Here is a 22,709-nt window from a genome sequence, read left to right as displayed (position 1 = left end):
TACACAACGTGAACACATACACACAAACACAGGAACGTAAAACGTTCCAGCGGATAGGAGAAAACTGGGCTCGTCGTGTGTACCTCGTGTACACGTTTCGCTACGCCTGATAGATCGCCTCTCTCCATCCCTCTCCTCTCTCCATGACCTGGCTCTCTCTAGCTGTGTGACCGGAGGGCACATAGGATCTCATGGGACGCTGTATCGGCGATTCTTCGATGGCTGAATAGCTGAAGCGACTGGAAACACGGGGTGACTTGTAAACGACAGGGTGAAACTGGCGTGGCATTGCTTAGAATGCTTGATGACGCTTTACCAAGTGGATCGTGATTGGCGAAAGAGATCTTTCGAATCTGCTTGCAAATCAAATTACATCTTTCATCCTACGTGTCATTAGCGAATTACGAGCTTTCCGTTTCGTACGCTTTTACATCGTTCTTTGCATGAATGCCAAGGAATTATTTCCAACGGCGATTAATCGAAGAAGCTATATCGAACACCAAAAAATGTTTATCACAGAGAAAATACGAGACACACAAACTAACCGTTAAAAGAGAGAACTGTTCGTTTTCAAGTTCAGCGAGGTGCATCAAACCCAATAAATCGCTAGGGCTTACGTTCTCGAGAATATAGAGGGACGCGTGTTACAGCGATGGCTTCTCCCGTCGAGCTGGTAAACGCAATGTGGGTGTAAACGTGGTGAACGACCCGGTAACCACCATTCGGCCATCAGGCACAACAATTAGATTCGACCGGATAAGTCGACTCTTCCTGTAACGCGAAACTCGTGGACGGTTACGTTGGTCGTTTCTCGCGTGGAGCATTGTCACGGATATTTAGCCGTGTTATTGACGTTCACGGGGTCAGATACCACGCTGCGATAGCGAAGAACGAATTTCTCCCAGGATTCCTACGTCGATTCCCTCGCTGAGAAGTTAATCGATCAGCGAGCGATGAGGCGAGCGCGCGTGGGAGTGAAACAACGGGAGAGCAAGGAAATCGCTCGATTGGGATCTTATCCGCCGGTTAACGTCCTCGAAACAGCCAAGGAATCAAGTTTCTGAACTATCACAACCAGAATGATACCGTATATTTCAAACGATAACGTTTGCGGTGATACTTGTTCGCCTAATTTATGCTGGTTTTGAAGTATCGTGTTCCTTTTTGGATTATCGGTTTATTCGTAGACGAGATGGTTTAGTATCTTGTTTCGACAGAAATGAAACAACGTGTACAACGCTTAACAGGTTAAAGAACATCGACGATCCATTTCAATTCCTACTTTTTCTTTTTAGGCAGAAAAAAATGTCGAGCATCTCGACCTTAACACCACCGCGATCAACGTTAAACAAATCTATCTTTCGTAGTTGCAAATAATGAAAATGTCTCTAGCCGAAACGAACAGGTTTACGAGGCGAAAGCCTATAAACGACAAACGGAAGACGCAGGAAGCGTTCTCTAGAGGCCACGAAATATCCCCTCGAGACGTTCTCCGCCGATGATGAAATAATTTGTACGCGGCACGGGGTGCGCGCGACCTTACATTTTTCATGGCCACGGGGTCTCTTTCGGGCGACGGAACGCGAGTTGAAAAGAGCAGAAAGCTCGCACTCGGCCGAGTGTCGGTTTACCCGCGCCAAGTACGAGTTTACTCTCGACTCGAGTCGACTACGCTTTCTTGGCCTTTTACAACACTACCCTCTCGAGGACTCGTGCTTTTTCCCGATGAAAAAGCCAAAGCAGAGAAAGGCCGCTTGCCGCCAATTTATTCTCACTGAGAAGCTTTCTTCGCCCGAGCTTTATCGCTCGGCGATAAAAACTCAACAGCCGACGATCGAACTTTCCTCGATTCAACCGACGAACGATATCACGCGGGTTGTTTCTCTCGACTCGAGCGAGAAACTTTTCACGCTGAAACGATCTCTCAAAGAAACAGCTGTAACATCGTGCAAACAACGCGAGCAAACGACTGGAAAGAACGGTTAAAAAAGTTTCGAGAACACGCTTCCGACGATGGTTCGCGCAACTTGCTTCGGATCGTGCAGATTCCTTTTCTTTTTTTATTGCGTTGTGATTGCTGTTTCAAACTTGCGTTGGCGCCGAATCTATCATTTTTCTCGTCGCAAGCAAATGTTTTTGCTTTCAATTAGCGTGATCAGCGATCGCGAATATTTATGAACTTACGAGAAATTTTTACGTTCGAAGATGTAAGACGGAAAAAACAATCTACATCCTAATACCTCTCATCACAAGCCTAATTTACGAAAAATGAAGATACCACTCTGTCAGTCGCTTTTAATTACCATCTGCCTCGGCGAGCATTAACGCAAAGACGAATGTCCATAGCCATTCGATTCGCTGGTATGATTAATCGACATGCACGCAGTCGATGGAAGCTATCGCGGATATTGCAGATGCCGCATTCATCACGACCGTAGAATATTTCGGCGCATCGACTGTCAAGCTTAAGTAAGAAACATGTTCCACGAGGACAGCCGTAAAATTGTCCGGAAATAAGTCTGTCACCCGTGTGCGAGAGCGAAACAACCCTCGAGGAAATGCAGGTGTCGTCTGTACGCGCCTGACGTGCCAACTTAATATTAAACATCTTCAACCACCCTTATTGAGAAGAAGTGGGGTATCTACCCTTTGGAAGAATCTTTTATCCTTACTTTGGCCGACAACATAAGAAAGTTCGTAGGAGGTCGAAGTCGTATCTGGGAGATCGAAGAATTCTAAATTATCGCATTCAGCCGGCTTAAGGTCGGATTAAGGGGTTGAAATAAGGAGGTATAGGAGTCACGTTACGGAGAAAGTCTGACGAACGACGTTAGGATTCGTTGCCACGAAGGGGAAAAAATACCATGAGTGTATTTAATCCTCTTCTTGGCTCAGGACACAGAGACACTGGGTTACGCGAGGAAAATACGTGATTTGTCCCCGTCTGGAAGAATCCCCGAAGAAACTTCTCCCTTTTTGGCTGTCTCTGTTGGAACAGCATCTCGTGCCAATACGATGTTTCCCAACGTTTCCTCGAACCCCGAAATTTACCGCAACGATATAAAGGTCGTTGTATCCAATTTCGTGGCGTTATTCCCGTTTGGGATATTTATGAGAATATTAAGGTACTAGTGGCGTTTGAGAGGGTAATGATATGAAAATCTGACGATAAAATATTCGAATTGGTCTAACGAAGCTTTAGCGATATTGAAATCGTCATGTACAATTTTATTCGTGCTCTCTATTACCGATACAATCTGAGAAGAGCAAATCGTACAGGTTTGATTTCTGTACCTATAAACCGAATGTTTCAAACCGACTCGAAGTTACATATTTCTTAAATAAGCACTTTTAACACGAAGTCCAACGAAAGAGTTAATCGATCTATTGGATACAAAGTTGCACGTTTTACGAACAGGAATCCGTATCTTCTGTCGGTGTTTCGTTCATTCAGGCCAACTTTCCGCGAGATGATCGCGCATTACACGTAACCTGATGTTTTAAATGCGGAAACCGGTTCGGAAAGCATAATCCTACGCGTTCACAGAGAGTATAGAGGAAATCGCTGGCGAGTTACAATTTCCAGGAACCCGTTCCACCTGAGAGAACCCGCTTAACCATAGTCTCCTAATACATGCATAATTTCATCTTCAAACTTTCTACGACTCCCTCTTTGCTCGTTTCCTCTCTTATTCTTCGCGTGTTATCCTACGGTCTTTTATCCCATGTCATGGGACCGTTTTCGACCAAGCCATACCAAACCATACCAAACCATAAGAAGCCAACTCAGCGATCTACCCAATCAAATGTAAATTTCTCTGCTTCTTTGCTGCATACTACTCACGTCCTCCTGTGCCTTGTGGCTTTTCCATCGGAAAAACCTATCCATTTGGCAGCCTGGAAAGCTCCTGCTTCCTGATAGCCTCTCGCTTCTGCTCACAAACTCTCGTCTACAGCATCTTCTTCAAGAATATCGTGTCTTCTTTCTTTCGTAATTTTTGTTTACGATTATTTGTATGGACGAATAAACTGATAATTATTTCCGGCATAATTCACGTGACTATGAAAAACATTCAGCACAAACCGGTAGACCGGATGGAATCTCGTAAATGAAGTTAGACGAAGCCAGTTCGTAGATTAAGAACGAATCGTTTACTTCGGAGGAAGTTGGTTTTATACGTCTAGACTTTCTGCGTTCCACCACGATCCTCGATCGACACTAAGAATCAGAGACTACGCTACAAGGGGGAGGATAACACGGTGTCGTGGCCAATAACAGTCCTTGAACCTGGCCGAGCGATCGTTTAACGATGGTCATCGCGGGGAACGGTCGGCCGTCGTGGGCCTCCGTTTCACAACAACGTCCAAGCTCCTCTCGCGTGACCAGGCTAATGAAATCATCGGTCACTCGGATTTCCTCCCGCGCCGAACGTATAGAGTACGCGATTTCCGGCGATGGGACAGCCCGTAGAGGAATCGATCACATCCTGCGATTGACTCGACTTCGCTTACGATCCCCGAACAAGTCTTCGAAGAAATCTTTCTAACGTTAACGATGCCTCTAAAATCTGTAAGACACTGAACCTGTCCTAATATTTATAAGCATCGACCAGCAAGATCTATTCGATTGGCTTGCATAGTTCAATTCACAAAAATCTATATTTACGTTTCGACGTCGATACTTTTTCACTGAGAAACAAGAACATGTCAAGTAACGATAACGTGTAAATCATTGATGCGACACGCAGAAGGTCGCAGAAATCTTTATCGTCACAGAGCTTCGAGGAGTGCGAAGGAACATCCTGTGAAAAAATCGGAGAGATTTGGAACGATCGGTCGGATTACGATCGAGATTCGAGGTGGACGGTTCGAAGTGGACACGGACGACCGGCGTGATCGCGTACTGGCGTGGTATTGCAGGCACTGGATGCTGATCCGCGAGGGATTCAACGTGGAGCCGGTCGGTTCTTCGTCCCTCGCCCTCTCGATTCCCTCCACGACGTGAACGAACGAGAGGAGAAACTTCCTATCTCTCTCTCGTTCTCTTCCTCCTTCCCCTTTGCTTCCCTCTGCGTCCAACACGCGCATGTGCGGCTATCGATTCCGCCTGTTCCCGCAGGAACACAGGACTACGGCGATACTTTTTCCTGCGCAATGCTGCGAGGAAATCGTCCTGCGAACACCCCCTGCCGGAGATACGATAAAGACACGCGCGGCCAAATGGGTTGCACTCGCAAAGGGCAAATTTCAACTGAGCAGATTCCATTCTACCTAATGTGTTTCTTGGAACATTTCCTCCGTACGAAGAGTACAGAGCAATGACAGTATTCCAATTCTTTACGGGAAAGCAGGTTTAAGATCCACCACGTCGTCAATCGATTTCATCTTACCAACATCTTGTTTTTATATATATTTTTGTAATGTTGTTTGTCGTAACATTACGATATAACATCAAGGTATTAAAATGTTATTTGTCTTAAGTGACTAATTACAAATAATTGTACGATTACACGATTAGTTTTATATAATTATATTCGTAGACAGTATGTCGATTAGCATTAACGATACAATTTCTTGTGCTAATTTCGTATAATAAACCGTGGAAACTTTAATTAAGGTTAAAGAATAGCTTGTATACATAATAGTTTCGGTTATGAATTTATGGCTTTGATCCGATGGTACTTTAGTTTACCAAAGTATCATTTATAATTCAGTTTGGGGGGTGAAACTTCTGCAATTTATTGTTACGGTGAAAATGAATATAATCGCAGGATTGTTAGTGTGTTTTCAGTTCACCACGAGCACGGCCTGCGCCTGCTGATGAAACGAGCTTAATTAAAAGGATTTAACGAACGCCGCCCCGGCTTTGGGCGAATTTAATTAAAGACGGAACCGCATCGATGCACCGATGCATCCTACCTCCTATAATCTCTCGTACGATTTTCACAATTTTCTCTCCACAAAGTCATGATATAAATCTTACGACGTGAACGCTACGTTAAAATAACAGCGAGCTTACGAAAATTCCACGTGATCCATCCATTAGAATTTCTTTACCATTCTATTTTCTTATGTACACGATTTTAATGTTTTGCGTGTATAATAATTTACTTGTATAATTAACGATAATACGATGTCATATAATTATTACATAATTTACAATTTATAATACGATCGTATCTTATATTTTACGAAATACCAATCATTAAAAACCAGACGTTTCATGCGTTACAACACAGCTCGTTTCATTCGACCGTACGCACACGCGTAAGAACGAAACATCCTTCAGAAATTTCAGAATTGCCCACTATACAAATCTCATCGGTTTTTCTTTTCTTCGGAACTTTCTTTTCATAGTTTTTGGTTCGTCGCGTTGACTTGTTCGCACCACCCCAACTGCACTCGATGCAACGCCGCCATAACAACTCACGGGAGTCGAATTACCCCCCACGGACTAGAAAACAGGCAGGGGGAGAGAGACAAGATTCGTTGGACCAGCAGATGCATTCGCTCAGGTGTTGTATTCGAGCTCGGTCGTGCATTCACGCACCTACACGAACCTGAGTAATCGTGGAGGTGAATACGACGCAACCCTCCGTCGACGATTGCCCGTGTCCAGCCCCCGTTTCGCGATGGAAAATTCCGCTTCCCCCGAAAACACTTGGCACAACGAACCACCGCGACATTCCCGATGGCACCTTTTAATATCGACGTTTGTTTGTCTGCGACTCGCGCTCATTCGAGGGCTACTTTCATCGAGCAATTGCTATTCTGTTATCGTTTTTCTGACCGTTTTTCTCTTTACGATGGGCTCTTTTGCGATTTTTGGAAGAAATTCACGCGTAGGTGAGGGATATTTATTTTTAAGTGATTTTTGATGCTGGTGAATTCTTACGAGGGCTCGTTTTATAGTCTCTGATATTAGTCTCTGATATGGAAGGATTATGTAAGAATAAAATTTTGTCTGAAGAATGTTTAATTCCTGAATGGACAACTGATAGATCGTTTTATAATTCCCTACTTTTTCGTGGTTATATAAATAGCCGTGTAACTTTGACATTCAATTTTCTCGGAGATAATAGAAAATTTATATGAAATCGAGCATTGCTGAGAATATTTGCGGAAGCGATGTTTAACTGACGAAATAATATTTATTTAATTTCGAGTAAATAAACAAGTACGGTATATCTGGGAAAATAATATTCAGCAGACAAAGTAACAATGAATTCCTCGAAAAATCATACGGATTCGTAAACAGAAATTCAATGAACTGGAAATATCGAATCTTGCAAACGAAAATCTTGAGACGAAACGGCAGATCGGATACAAATCTATACATTCAATCGGTTAAATGAACTTTGCGTTCGAACATATTGCGCCTTTTACACGGATGGAGATGAGAAAAGGCAAGCGAATTCGAGGGAATAAAGTTGGGAGTCAGGTAGTAAGATAAAGCGTCTTCTCTGACAATTGACCAAGAAAAATAGAGAAAGCTTGTGAACCGTCTATCAGAACGAAAGTTCGATTCAAAGCGCTTTGCAGCTTTGCAAGTCTCTGGGGGAACATCGTTCGATATTTATTTTGTTCCGAAGGAGATACAAAAATAAATTCGCTACGTGACTGTCTCTACAGCGGCTATATTTCTCGCAAAGGTTAGATACAACGAAATAAGAAAGGAAAGCATAAGAAATTGCATTATTGATGATGTTCGAAAGAAAAGAAGTTAACGTGACATGTGCAAAATTGTTTCTGATACGGTTCGTGTCAGGGAATTTATTTGATAAATTGCCGTAAAGTCTCTGAGAATCGACGATATAAGCATTTACTATTAAATATTGCAACTGTCATATAATCGCGATACCGTTAATGTCATAAATTGTATCAAACTATCGCAGAATTTTCTCCTTTCCTTTATCGAGTTTATCGATCTTATTGACTAGGGTTACTTACTTGAAAAATTGAAGATAATCGTGAAAGTATCAACAGATACTGTTTTATCTCTATATGTGTTTCATAATTTTCAAGAAAGCAGAGAAAGCACGCTTGTTTCTTCGTTAATATTCCGTAGCCTTGACCCGTAGCCACGTTTGCAGGAAATCTAAGGGCATGGCAAATGAATCGATTGTTGGAACACGCTCAAACATACTCGGGGACCACGCACTATGCTCCAACTTGGCTCTAACAAGCGTCTCTTTGGCTTCCATTATCGTCGCAACGCAGAAACACGATCTAAAGGTGCCTATTACCATGTGTACACTTGCCTCGCGCTGTATAATCTCGCCACCGCACCGGCTGCGGCTCAACCCCAATTAGAGTTTTGGTAATGGAGAGACAGTCGGCCGTAGCCATGAAAATGTACGGGCGAACGTCGATCAGTCGTTTCTCGAAACAAACAAAGCAGAAGATTGGCCTGGCCGTATCGTTTCAGATGGTAATTTTCATTTTCTATTCTAGTCAAAGGAATTTGATTTCAGATGAATTTCAAACGTTTTATTCCATTTTGCTTTTCATCGTACAAATTACTCCATGCTATTCCAATCCGTTTGAAACTTTTCTTTATCGCCTGTTTCATATTTCACGTACACGATTTTCTTTTACAAGCTCGATCATCGAAAAATTCAAGTTCATAGTTCGATCGCGTGAAATTCGAATTCCGTGCTGTTCGATCGTTTATTTCGAAGCGTCTGCGTATGCAGCTAAGGCTGCGTTCCAAAACGTCCAGCAGAACTCTGAGAAACGCAAAGCGAGATACGGAGGCAAATATAATTATAGACTCGTTGCCGAGGCAGCAGAAATCGCCCGAGGAACCGTTCTCTTGGTTTTCTAACGAGAAACATAAGTTTAATTCTGACTTGAAAATAAGTACACGAGGACACGTTTGATGTTCTCGCGCGTTTCATAGCGGTTTTGCATCCTAAGGTTCAGCCGTTTGCACAAAAGGTATATCGTTGCAGCTACGTTATATCTGTGTTGAATAAACAAACGATAAAAAGCAAGGAACAAAGAGGAAGTAGGAAACAAGAAGCAGGAAACGGCTTAATTAAATACGATTTTATATCTTGCTGAGAGTTCCATATTCATTCACAGTGTACTCCCATGTATTCTGGACGTTTTAACGAATTAACGAATTAAAGATCTATTAATAATAGTCGATAAAATGAAACTTTGCTTGCAAAAATATCGACCGCCAAAGAGTTAAAACAAAAATTGAAAATACTTTGTAAAAAGAAAATAGTATCGTTGATCATTTAAGAAGAAAGGACTAATACACTTTCACGCTAGCATTGCTATTCATCGAACGAACATGACAAAGTCACCAAGGTGAAACGTTCAATTTTTCATTCCATAGACTTATCCAGCATCTACCGTCAATCACGGAAAAATCGTCGGAGTTCCAACGAAAAATTTCCATCGAAATTTTTCTATGCGAACATCCATCTCGAAAATGCAGGGTTTTAAACGTCACGTACGTGTTACCTGTCAATTCGACGACGACGAAGAAAAATATTCGGTATCCACGAGGAATAAACATGCGTCGTTGGCTAAGCCGTCGCGTGCTTGCATATCCGGTGCACGAAAATGCATTCGAGAGTGCAGCTCTCGAGCCACAATGCACGCAGCACTAGAGACTTGCGTATGTCCGCGCGATGTCATCGCTCCTTTTTGTCGTCGATGACGAGATATCGACTCGTCTCTCCTCTGTCTCTTTGCTTTCGGAGAATGAAAGCCCCGCCAGAAATTAATTGGACGTGAAACGACGGAAGGCTGAATGATGTTTACGAGAATGACGGAGAAAGGTTGGAATATTCTTTCCTTTACATTTTATCCGCGGGAAAATGTGAGAAAATAAATAGTTCTGTTGAATGACAATTACGTGCTATATAATTGCTTATAATTTTAGCTGCATAATTTGACTCGTAATTATAGCGCAATTATGATAGAATGTTAAACACGCTTTTAATCTTAGAAAGGCTTCAAAATATTTAATTACCGAGATATACCAATTGTATAATATTTTGAAAAGTATTTTGCCTTTATATCCGGCCATCTCACTGAACGATGAATGAACGAAGATATTCACCTGATTGACTTGCAAATAACAGCCTAATAACACATCACACGTGATCTGGACTTTGCATCTTCAAAATATAACTCTCCAATTGCTCGTTTGAAATTTAAAATTCGCCGATAGTATCTTCACGACTCGTTCTCTGTTTCTTCGACGTTTCCCATAGTGTCTGCGCAAGCTTGTTTCCAGAAATTTTGCACGCAGATGTGAGCGGATGGCCAACCGTACAGTGTCTAAGTCTAGATTCTAAGCACGATAGGGCAGAAGTATCACGCGACATTCACGAGACCGTTCAGCCAGGAAGCGACGTTCCTTTAAAGTTCGCCGCTTATCACCGCGTATCGTGCGATTCTTCGAGGGAACGAGGAACATCCTGCCGAGTAAAATGGTAAATTAGACCCGGTGCCTAGTCCCTAAAACCATCGCCCTAATGTCGGCCGATTTGTCTCCCTATTCAGAGGGCACCCGCAGAAATTTTAACGGCATCTAAATTAAAACGATTTGCCGTAGCGATATACGTTCGCTCGAACGTTGCTTGATCGAGACGAGTGACATTAATTAAATTTCGAGATGAAAATGGATAATTTGTTTCCTACTGCGCTTTCGTCTGACCTTGCAAAAAGTTCGTAACTGTAACAACGAAGTTTTTTTTTAAAAGAAAAGTTAACAAGAAGACATCCAGCTAAAATGTTATATAGCTAAAAAGTTAACAGGAAGACATCCAACTAAAATGTTATATAATACAAGAGTTTAAACGCCCCGAAAGATTGGTTTCTTTAAAAATTACACAGCTCGTGTTACATCTTCTCAGCGCACTGATACAGAGTTAAGAGCGACCAGTTCACTGGCCAAAGAGGAAGTTGAAAAAGTCAGTCTCAAATTGAACCAGACAACGAAATAGACCGTCTGTCGGCCGATTGTTCACAGAGAATAGCCCCGTCAGTCGTCTGACGAATTAGATTGGATCTCCCATCTAGTCGCTAAAACTGCTACCCTAATATCCACCCTGGAATCGACCTCTCTTATTCAGGAGGGTGCTGATGATTAATTGTCGCCACCCTTCGACAGCGACGTATCAAGGCGTACGAGAAACTCGTGATCTCATGCAACCGGCTTGAAAGTATCGTGAATGGAGGAACGATGTTGCATATTTGCAAAGTCACGTGTGCGTGCAAGTGGCGGATCAGAAAATTTCGCAAAGATTCGACGATATATTTACAGTTTGCTTAGTCGAGAGTGTTCATCGTTTTTTCCCAATAAATTATCGATCCTGTTTGCATAAGACTATCTGTGTTTTCTTACGGAAACAACGGCACGTTTGTTTCTGATTTTATGGCATCGGGCTCCGTTCGATAAAACGCAAGCTGCTCTTTCAGGGTTCTACGTAAGCTATCGTTCGTTCACGGATGTCCATTCATGATGTACACTTTGATAAATCGATGTTTGAGAAGCGGTAGGTAGGTTCGGAAACACGCGACTTGTCAATTGTTGATACATATGGGCGGAGAATGTATGAATTTCTTAAACGCTGAAACTATAAATTTTTATCACGGATGATCTTTACAGAAGCGATATCGATCAACACCATTTTTTCTCCATTTCTCAACCCCATTACGCAAATATACGATTGACGTTCCGCTTGGATGCGAGTTAACCTTTTTAACCAGCATGCGAGTCTCAATCGTAAAAAATATGGAAGTAAACGCGAATCTCGTAAAAGCCTAATTGATCTTCACGAACGAACAGAGAATCGCCGAAATTTCATTCACCGGGGCATAAAATCGTTTCAACGAACCAATTAAATCGCGAAAGGCATGCACGCGTGTATATAATCGATTACGTGCACCCCCGCGTTTCGCGTTTGCCACGAGTAGTTCAAAGGGAATGAACTAAAAGGCAATCCTGCCTTTGCCATTTCCTTCTTTTTCGTGTCTCGATTTCGTCTTCTTGTTTTTTCAACGTTAATTTTCTTTTTTACCGTCTTGGCAGACTCGCTCGTCCGTCCATTAGCATTATTAAGGGTGGTTCGACCATCCACGAGGCGTATTTTATGGTAAAGTATCTAGCTGAAAAGCTAAAAGTATCGAAGTCGCGACTTCGTCACTTATCGAAATTAAATCTGATACCAAGTCGCGATCTACGAGTAGTAGATTTATCGCAGAGCCTATACGCCTATCGATACGGATTGCGATAAATAGCGTGGCTGGTAGAGGAAGTTTCACTGGTGAGAATCGAAAGTTATCGAAGAACATCGCAACAATACCGACGAAGCTTTTACCTCTTCGTATCTCTTTACCTCCTTCCAGCACGTATTCTTTTCCTACTTCGCGTCTTATCAATAGGATACCGTTTTATGATATTTCTCGAGTGGCTGGCGTTATCGAATAGCCCTGGAAAGAGAAAATAGTACTCGAAGTACAGAGGCTGAGCTCGATGGCGCGAAATAAATTTCTCTTTCCTACGACGAGATTTACTGCAACCAGTTTCAAGCTGCGAGTGAAAAGTTTCTAGAGAACGAACGTGCAGATTGACAAGTTTATAAAATGCGATGTAATAAGAGTTACACATAAGTTGAAACGAACGAAAGTTTTCGAACGGACAGTGTTATCCTTTACGATTGTTAATTCAAAAATATTAACAATTAAAAATTTGGACTCACAGATTTAGATCCAAGTATATTTACACATTCTCACGTATATACGACAGAATTTCTCACTCACGCTCGTTAGAGTATTCTCTCTATTGCTATGAATTTCGCACGTTGCTAAACTTTATCCAGTCAAATTTCGCACCTCTGATCCTTATTAATCCGACGATATTATCTCCAAGTTTCACAATTGGCTGCTCCACAGAGCACAACGACGAGCCAGCATCCAACAGAGCGCGAGGAGCGCATTTCTCCGCTCCATGCTGGCGTAAAGCACATCATATCGGTGAACACGGGGCTTACGCAACAACCGGTCGCTTGTATAACAACAATGAGCACGCGTGCACGCGCTTTTCTCGGTTAAAAATAACCGTTCTAAAAACCGCGGGCCCCGATCACGCTTGGAAACGCAACGCAATAGCGCTCGATCCATTGTCTCGACAATTTCTCCTAGCACGATTCAATTAACGAACAACAACGCAGGCCGCGGTACGCGAGATTGACGTGGTTCTCTAGCCGAGTGCTGTAACGATCGCGCCACGGGCCTTTGTCGTTTCGCCAATCGAACGTGTCGATCGAACGCGCGAAACGATGAAAAAATTGACTAACGACGACAAGAGTAAAGGAGGGCGTGAAGGTTCCTGGCATTCTGTGTCTAACAGAATGTTATAAAAGACCGGTTTGAACATTTTTCTGGCGATAGTCCGTAGTACAGAAAACGAGTAAATCAAGACGGATTGTAAAATCAGTTGCGTTGGAACGAGAAAAGGAAGAAAAAGGTGGAAAGGTGTAGGGGATGAGAAGACCTCGTTCATCGTATTTTTTCATAGTCGATGACAAATTTTGACGTAGCGACGAGCAAACAGGATGCTGCTTATCTGCATCGTCTCGATAAACGCGATGCACATACAAGCTGCGTCGTACGCGCTTTTTTCGAAACGAGCGATCGCACGATGCGAAGATAACCGATGATGTTTCCCTGCTACTTCCTTTTATTGCTGATTCAACCGATAGGTGACAACTATAGGACTTTGTGCTTAACATTTTATCTGTTACATATTTTTATCGTGAACAGGGAATCGTTATAAACCGGGCAATTTTCAGAAGACTAGGTGGAAGATTGATCGTTTTCTTCGAATTCTGGTATCTTTTATGCTATGAAACCATCCTGCTACCAACAACCTTCAATTACTACATATATTTAAAAATTATGCAGTTTCTGTAGCAATTGTATTTATTTGCATATTTTAATAATGTTCTTATGTAAAATTAAAAAAAAAAAATTAAACGCCTCTTGGAAGAAAAGCATTAGCCTCTTAAGCAGAAACGGGGAAAAGATTCCTTCGGGTCTCGCTCATAGACCCAGGTGTTCTTAATTGCGGACTACCTCTTACGCGTCACAGATTTCCTATAAAATCGATGTTTTTCTTACGATAATTATAAACGGCAAGTAACATGCTGCTCGTACTGCTTACATTGCTTAAAGAGATATATTTACATTTAACAGTAGATTTTAAGAAGTAATATAATATATTAACAAAAAAAATGTACATCAAAGAATTATATCATTATATCATCGATACTTCGTGATATTACACGTTATCATAATTAATATATAATGTATAATAATTTAATTTCACTGACAGCATGTATCCATCGAAAACAGCACATGCCTACAGGGACCGTTTTTCCGCAACGACAAGGGAAGAACGTAATCGCAGTTGCTTGGTTAGATGTTCAACAAAAGCTCCATTACCGTGGTAATTAGGTTCGTTAATTATTTTATAAAGTTCGCAAAACCGGTTAACGTTACCACGGGTCGCAATTACTCCCCCGTTTGTTGGTATCGTTCAAAGCGAAACACGTGTTTTACGTCAACGTGCATCGGTACATTTTCGTACGTTAAAACCCGTTAGCTTAATTAACTTCCTACAACGTCGTATATCTTAGAACCTAACATATTCCTCCTATGTGTCATTTAATGTTCTTTCCAGACTATTTTTTCTTTTAGTGCCAACCATACGCGCTTGAACCTGTATCGTCGTTCTTCCCTCTCATAAGAAAACAAAATTCTACTTGGAACAACTTGATACACACAGACTATTCATTATATCTCTGGCAGTAACCACGAGGAGCTGCATCCGCAATTTCCAACGACTACCTACTAAAAAGCGAGACGAAGCAAGAAAAACATTCCACGCTCTTTTTTCTCCAATTTTTCTCGTTCATCTTCTCGTTCATCATCTCGTTCCAGTTGGCACAGTATCGTTGGAAAGTGACGAGAAAATCAACGGACCAGCCGTATCTTTTCCGATACGTCACTGCAACGAGATACGGTGGCCGAACAACGGTGAAAATAGCAACGGGGGACGATTATGTTCGGAGCTTTGGACGTTTCGGTTTTTCCGGACAAAACTCGCTCGCCACGGTTATGTTCGATAGACTTTTAATCGACCACGCCCCAGTCTCATTGTGCGACCCAGTAATTGGAAACCGTGCTGTTTGTTCGCGTTATTGCCAACAGCGGGCAGAGAACGTTGAGGATTTCGAGTCGAATCGATCGCTCCTCTCGATGTGCTTATACCGTACCTGACTGCGAAGTCATCGATTCGTGGTATCGGTTTGAAGAACAAGATCGAGCACTTCGAATCAAATCGATACTAGTGTTTGAATGTTTCGAATCAATGACACGTATTTTCAATTAATGGTTACAATTAGCAATAGTTGAGATTATATTAAATTGATATGGTAACAAAGTTCGAGTACTAGTTATCGATAGATGAATAATTTTTCTATTACGTTTACATCGTTTCGTCTACGTTCTTATTCCACTGTATTGGCCCATAAGCATTTATGATTTTCTACGTTCAATTAATTGCGAATAATTCCTTTTTCGATAAAAGGAAACAGTGGAAAATATCGTTAGAACGTGATTATAGCAGTTATCACGACAAAACGATCACTCAGTTACTTCTTATTTCAAACACACTTCGCACAGTGCTTAATTACAGACATCAGAAACCACGCAATTAATCTCTCGTTACGTGAGTAACGAGATTAACTGCGATGATTCTATATAATTAAACTTTCGTGCGATCGATGTAAGCATTATTAGCGCAGAGCTGGGCTTATTATAGAGAACACTGGCGATCGCTCATTTTACCAAGCAATTTACCATTCTGCTGAAAATGAAAACAAAATGACTGTAACGAAAATTGATTTTTTAGTATCGAAAACAAAATTAAAAAGTAATCACCAATCGTCACTTTGTGCGTCACTCGCGTGCCTTTATGATGTAATAGAATCCCGTTAAATTATTTTACGTCGATTCAATGGACGAAAACGATGTAGTGTAAAGACAGTTACAAAGCATCGACGGTTACTGGCAAAATGAAAACGTTAATTGCGAAACGAGCGTGGCTACGTGCGTGCGGCAAATGGCTCGCCGCAATTTCTTGCCAACAGCCACGGCAATTGGACGATATTGGTTTGCCACGGAGCAAAATTGGATCGTTTCAAGGAAGTGGACACTTCAGCAACGCGCATGGACGCTCCAATTCGCCGGTAATTGACCGACGAGAGGCAAATCGTCTTCCCCAGCTCGCGCACACTCTGCGTGGCTTCCGTGTCAAAAGACTCGCATACAACGGGTCTTGGCAAACCAATGGAAATCTCGAGATTTATCGAGATTTACGATTCCATTGCAAACGTTCAACTTCAACAGCAAATCGAATCTTCACACATTATGTATCAAATTACGAAACATTCGATACTTTTATTTTCCACTAGATTCTCTGCTAGTGGAATTCATTATCCAATCAGCGAAAACGCCGTTTCAAATTTTTACAGCCTGTTTGAAGAACCTTTAAATTTTCCAATCGAACGTGCATCGTTTGCAGAGCGTCCGTGCGAATCACCGCAAACGGACGTGTTCTGGTTGACTTAAAAAAATCACAGAGCATCAGAGAGTGGCACAAGCCGAAAGTTAAACAAAGGACCGTGGACACAGGCACGCGATTCAACAAATTCTAATCCCGTGGAAAGCGCACGATAGAACTTCCTGTCCTCTCGCTAAGCGAACTCATCGACCGGCTTTCGGTCAACGTTTCGGACGCATTCAACCGCATTTCCATTCGTTTCCACTACGCCAGACGAAACTGCGTATAAATTTCTACGTATCTACGTTGTTTCAACTTTCGAAAAAGCAGTTGTAATGTTTATTTTATTCCTTTTCGATTATTTCAGTGACGAACCATCGTCCGCAAAACGTTGGTGTCTTTTATTCAGAATTTTTGTAAAAATGTGCAAAAGATGTCGCGCGTTGCACGTTGAAGTACAATTTGTTTGAACAGAATAGAATATAGCAATCCAAGTGATAAATATTCAATGAAAGTAAAGAGAAGAAAATTGTTCAACATTTTTAACGAAGGTACTTGGCAAAATGTTTCAAGGTAGAAGACGAGGTACAACATCGCCGGGCGTTTCCTTTTCGTCGCAACTGCAGCTGCAACGTACATACTTCCGCTCGTTAAGCACGTCCCGTGGCATTTCCACGCATCCCAATCGTACATCGTGGCCCGCCAGTTTAAATATAGACGGAGCCTTCCTCCTCCAGCCTTACTTCGAGTTTTGTCGATTAGAATTTCCCTTAATGGTTTCGACAGCGAAGAATGAGAGATCAGAGGCACGGCGACGGAAGAATAAAAGGCATTCTTCAAGAGATGCGTAGAATTTTCGAGATCGCTGACTTTCTACTAAGATTAGGTTAAAAATAGAGAAAAGGGAGGTTAAGAATAGAGAAAAATCTAAAATAAAACACACGAGTTCAACGGTTTAAGATTAAAATAATACGGTTTCGAACTCTGAGAATTAAATTGGAAAGCTTTAATTTTAGAGAAATTTCGAATTTCAATTCGGTGATATCAGTTTTTCATAGTTCAAAGTTCAAAGTTTAAATTTAAAGATCACACATTTTATCGTAAATTCTGAGAACTCTCCAACTTTTTATACACAGGCTCCATGATTTTCGTTTCATTTTCATCAAAAATATACTATCAGCCGCTGCTAAAATACATAGAGGATAAAAATATAATATCCGAGGCTAAGGCTTTAGATTTAAGAGCAGATAAACTTGATTCCCGATGTCGAATAAAGATCCGGGAGGATTAAAGCTATACAACGTCGAGGCATTCGTGACTCGTGCAAATCGATCGCTTTTTTTTACCGAGCGAATAATTCGAAATAAACGAAATCCATCGATACAGCGAATCCTCCCTTTTATGGTAAACATCGAACAAAGTGTGGATACAAAAATTATCGATAGACCGGTCCTGAACTAGAACCCACGTGTACATCACGTGGTCGTTTCCCACGCTTAAGTACGCGTCAGACTGTGAGCAGATAAATATCGATGGGTCTACCCAACCATGAAACAACTATGGAATAATCAAACATTCACAGGACCTTTGGTTCTCAGTATCCTTGCAAACTTGTAAGCATCCGTCTTTCTCGTTTCGGCCGAACTGAAATTTCCTCAGAGAGATCGGATCGTCGTCGTCTCGATCAACCACACGAGACAAAATATCACTTCGATGGTCGATTATTAATAGATCGAACGATTCGGTAGAGAACTTCTCGAGGTTCAAGTATCATCGTCTATTTTGGTCGGCTGCATGTCTTTGCACGCCCACCAGGCCCTGACCGCCAAAGAAAATCGTCGTCTACATGGTCGATGCCTCTGGACGTGACAGGATTTTCGCGAAATTCGCGAAAAGAGAAAATCAAAAGGAAAAACCGCGACGTTTCCAATAATAGTCGAACGCGGTTAACACCGGCCACTATTTATAGGTAGCAGTCGGTGCCCTCGGACCTGCCTGCATTCTTCAAAGACGACGACGACCGTCTCGACACCGCGTCACCTTTCCAACGCAAGGTATTCTCGGCCGAGAATGATTCAAGTATAACGGAATTCGCCATTCTGGGGCCAGACAGGCTGGTACTGGTTCATTGTCAGACAATTTGGTTACATATACTGTTGCTGAGATTCGAAATTTTATGCATTTGATGCGTTGTAGTATCCTATTATATCGAACGAATAAAGATTCTAATCGTATTAGGACAGGGTAAGGTTTCAAGGGTTCAACTTGTAGCGAACGAAACTATTGAAGAAGATACATGAAGAGCCAAATTCATTGCCTCTTCGTAATGTCTGTCAATGAGTTCAAAAAGTTATTAAAATTCAAGTCGATGAATTGCCACCAGTGGTGGCCGCCAAGGACACAGCCGCGAAAAGGGAACCTCTTCAAAGAACGTTTGTTTCTTCTCGTCCCGGAGACCCACGGTCAAATAAATCGACGAACCTTTGGTGATCCTCGTTCCGTGTCACCGTTCCTCTCCCCAGGGAATTTCCACGAACTATTTCCGGTAAGCGCGCGAAAAAGGCTGTCGTCAGCGAGGTGGAAGCTACCACGAAGAAACTTTCGAATCTACACGTGGCACGAAATCCTATTTGCGGCGATCCAGAAGGCAGGAAATCCCGGCTCAAAGGACGCGAAAGTGTGACGGAGTTGGACAAAAAGATGGAGTTCCAGATCGAGCAATTTCAATCGGCGGTTGACCGTGGGTTGATCTGGAATAAAACAACGAGAGACCCAGGTTGAAAGCCCAGGGAGCAAGATGGCAGAAAAGCCGATACACTCTGACAAAGCGAGACGAACAAAAGATGGCCATGGAGCGGGACTGTATTGGTCAAAGGATCACGAACTTTGCAAGGATCGCGAGAAGGATTTGTCCGGGTGATTCGAGAACAAACTGCTGGAACAAAGAGTATTCGACAAGGCAACGAAGAAGATCTTTTTCCTTTGGACGGAAATCGTTCGGTGTCTGATAATACTCTTCGACTGGCTTCTATAAAAGGAATCTTTATCGAAGTCTTCGGTCTTTTGCATACTTTCATGGTCGAGGGAGGGACGCGTGGAAGAAAGAGAAGTTTATAGCAGAGATTACATTTTTAAGGATAAGAGTGGATAAATTATTTGTATCAATTTTATCTTTTTCTAAAGACGATTTAGGTTTTTCTAAAGACAAAAGGAGTTTTTTTTACTTCAATGAATCTAAGTAAATCACGAACCTTGTCGATTCGCTGTTAAGAAGTGGCATAAACAATCGTAAATTTCTAGGAAAATTAAAAAAGAAATATCTAATGCTTCCAACATCATCGCCTCATTGGTCAAACTTCTAAATTACTCGAATAAATAACATTCCAGAAATTGTTATAATTTTTCATCTAAATGTTTCGACTAATAAACTTGAACAACCCGGGAAATGAAATTTGATATAATCTATTTAGGCCAACGAACAGAACCGTATGAAATTACAGAAACTCAGGCTAATTTCTGCCGAACCTAAGTTTCTGAAACCTGAACATTGAGAACAACATGTGAGAAACATAGTGTAAATAGGACACGGGATATTCTCCAGCCACCGATGCATTTGGGCACAAGACAGTTTTTATTGGGGTTTCAAGGACGAAACCCTTGCTGTATTTCATGTGGCCAAGAAGGATCGTGGCGTAAACGTTCCGCCCATGGTGTCGAGTCGTTGGCAATCGAAAAAGCAGCTCTTGCCTTTGGAATGACGTTTCCATACGTAAATATAGATGGACCTGTTCACACTACCAGGCGTGAACATAGAGAAATAACTAAACCAGACGAAAATGAACCGTTTGAAAGACGAAGGTTCTGACGTTACGTTAGCATAAACTACAGTGGCCTTTTCCTCATATTCTCGACCAATTTTTACACGTGTTCTTTGCCCATAAATACTGACTAAATGACGTAACGATACAATTCAGCCAATTTTATAATTGCAATGATCAAATTATAATCAATAATTCGACAAATTAACTAAACAAAGAAACTAACGAAGAGAATAATTAAATTTGTGCATTCGTCGAATTTGTCAGATAAGTCTGACCATTTAAAAATTAATTTTTTAGTGGTCGTAAAATGTTAAACGCCTTAAGCAGAAAAACCAGTCACATCAAACTTAACAATCTACCGAAACATTCGAATCGCTTTACTCAGCCCAGCCAGACGTGTAATATCAGAGCGCCGTGATATTTAACCACCGGCTCACGACATTTTTACACGCGACTCCGTGCAACAAAGGTGAAACCACGTTTCATACTCGTTTCAAGCGAGCGAGTATAACGACACAGAAAACTGAAACATCTGTACGAGACGAAGCGTGTCCAAGCTTTCGAAGCAAGGTGTCCATGTTCACGCGTTTCACACCAAAAAGCGATAGTGACGCTGGATATCGATCGGCTATTATAGCCATTCGTGTCGATTGCTCGTGCAAGCATCGATCGATAAGTATCGATTGACGTTCGTTATCGCGTCACACGTCGACCTTGCGGCGAATCAGATACGAGAAAAGGGCAAACAGGTTTCGTAAACGCGTGGCGGAACGCCGTTTCTCTACGGTCGATGGAAAAATTGAGAGAAAGTGGTCGTCGCTTGGTGTGGTAAAGATGTTAAAATAATCGCACGAGAAGCGACGCGTTCTTAATCGAAGCGATTCGATTGCAACGCGTGCGATTATTAGCATCCACCGGCTTGGCAACTTTCTCTGCGTGGCTCTCGGTGCGATCGCGACCGAAATTCTCATTCTGATCGCGCGACAATGAACGCGCCCGCCGAAGGAAACGACGACTCGCCGTCTCGCCGAGCGGAAATGACTTGAGACAGAGTCCCGTCGTGCTCTTTTGTTTACAAAAATTACGTCGCCATTATCGTATCTCACGACGTCCATCGTCGCGCAATTATTTCTCGAGCTGCTTCACTGACGATCCATCGTGTCGCTCTTGAATTATTGGTCCGGCTGTTTTACGTCTTGCGTTTAACGTCGCCAATAATTTTGCCCGTCTACAAAAAATTAATAATCTACTCTTGGTACACTGCAACGTATGAACTAACGGTTGCTAATATCCTCGCGAATATAATTAACGATGTAATTAACGATATAATTAACGGGAAATAAAAAATGCACTCTTGCATATTTATATAAACGCTACACAATTATTAATAATCGTATGGATAATGCGATTGATTTACGAGCTTCCGTAGGAGCGCACTAATAATATTATTGCTCGTCGTTCATTTTGGTAGCGGGTGGCGGCGGTTCTTACGGATCCCATAAAACCCGATATATCCTCTCGCGAGTCATTTCTCATTCTACGTGGAGACAAGCGACGCTCCTTTTTCTCGTCTCGTTTTCGAGGACTCGCGTAGACGTGGCTGGAAGCTTATTTAAACGCCTACTGCCGCCCGATATTTTTATATACCGAGGCGTGGCACCGTTCTCTTCTTTGCGCCCTCTTACGCGTCCTCTCCGTGCCTTCCTCCCTTTTTCTCTCTGTCCCTGTTACACCTTTACTATACCTCTAAAACTCTCTTATACGAGTGAAAAGGAGGGAAACGAGGAAAAGAGAACGACCGCGGTAACCATTTGTTATAACTTATTGTACTCATATGCGTTCCTCTGTTTGCGTTGGCCTACGCCCACGCAACCACCGTGCTTCCCTTCCTTTTCCCTTTCACCGTTACTTCTCGCTCTTCCCTAGTCGTTCTCGCTTTCTTTGCTTCGTCTTTTTCTTCCTCGTTACATATTGTGTTCCAATACGGACAACCACTCCGGTCGTGTCAATATTTTTCGTGCCCGCGAGGGATGATATTTCGGTTTTCGATGCGATGGGCGTACAATAGCCCTTTAATTGCGTGCTTTCACTGTGCCAAGGGGAGGAATAAAATAATGTACGTGAATTAGTTAGGGCGTTCGTTAGGGTTTCGTGGCTACTTTATACGAGCTCGTGCGATTGTTGAAGGTAATAATGGAGCTTGATTGGAATTTGCTTTCGTTCAAGCCCTGTCTCTTATTTCGAAACAAAGGGAAAACGAAAATACATGGTCTAGTAATAAGATATCGGTAATA

The 22,709-nt window shown here is 42.1% G+C and overlaps 1 protein-coding gene across 4 annotated transcripts in view; it reads right to left on the bottom strand.

Annotated features, from left to right (window-relative positions):
• Positions 1-22,709, bottom strand: part of LOC117236252 (amyloid beta A4 precursor protein-binding family B member 1-interacting protein) — a 146,136-nt gene that overhangs the window by 30,289 nt on the left and 93,138 nt on the right. Inside the window, exon 1 of one of the 4 annotated variants that reach the window (XM_033499039.1) lies at positions 3,845-3,932. The exons of the other annotated variants lie outside the window; for them this stretch is intronic. Within the exon in view, the coding sequence (XP_033354930.1) occupies positions 3,845-3,889 (45 nt within the window). The 5' untranslated portion in view covers positions 3,890-3,932. Of the gene's footprint in view, positions 1-3,844; positions 3,933-22,709 lie in introns of those variants that run through there. 4 annotated transcript variants of the gene reach the window in all.

This window comes from Bombus vosnesenskii, unplaced genomic scaffold, assembly GCF_011952255.1.
Source record: "Bombus vosnesenskii isolate JDL3184/JDL3185 unplaced genomic scaffold, Bvos_JDL3184-5_v1.1 scf7180000013344, whole genome shotgun sequence".
NCBI classification, from domain to species: domain Eukaryota; kingdom Metazoa; phylum Arthropoda; class Insecta; order Hymenoptera; family Apidae; genus Bombus; species Bombus vosnesenskii.
The sequence above is the reverse complement of the archived record's forward strand: the minus strand, read 5'-3'. Positions and strand labels throughout refer to the sequence as shown.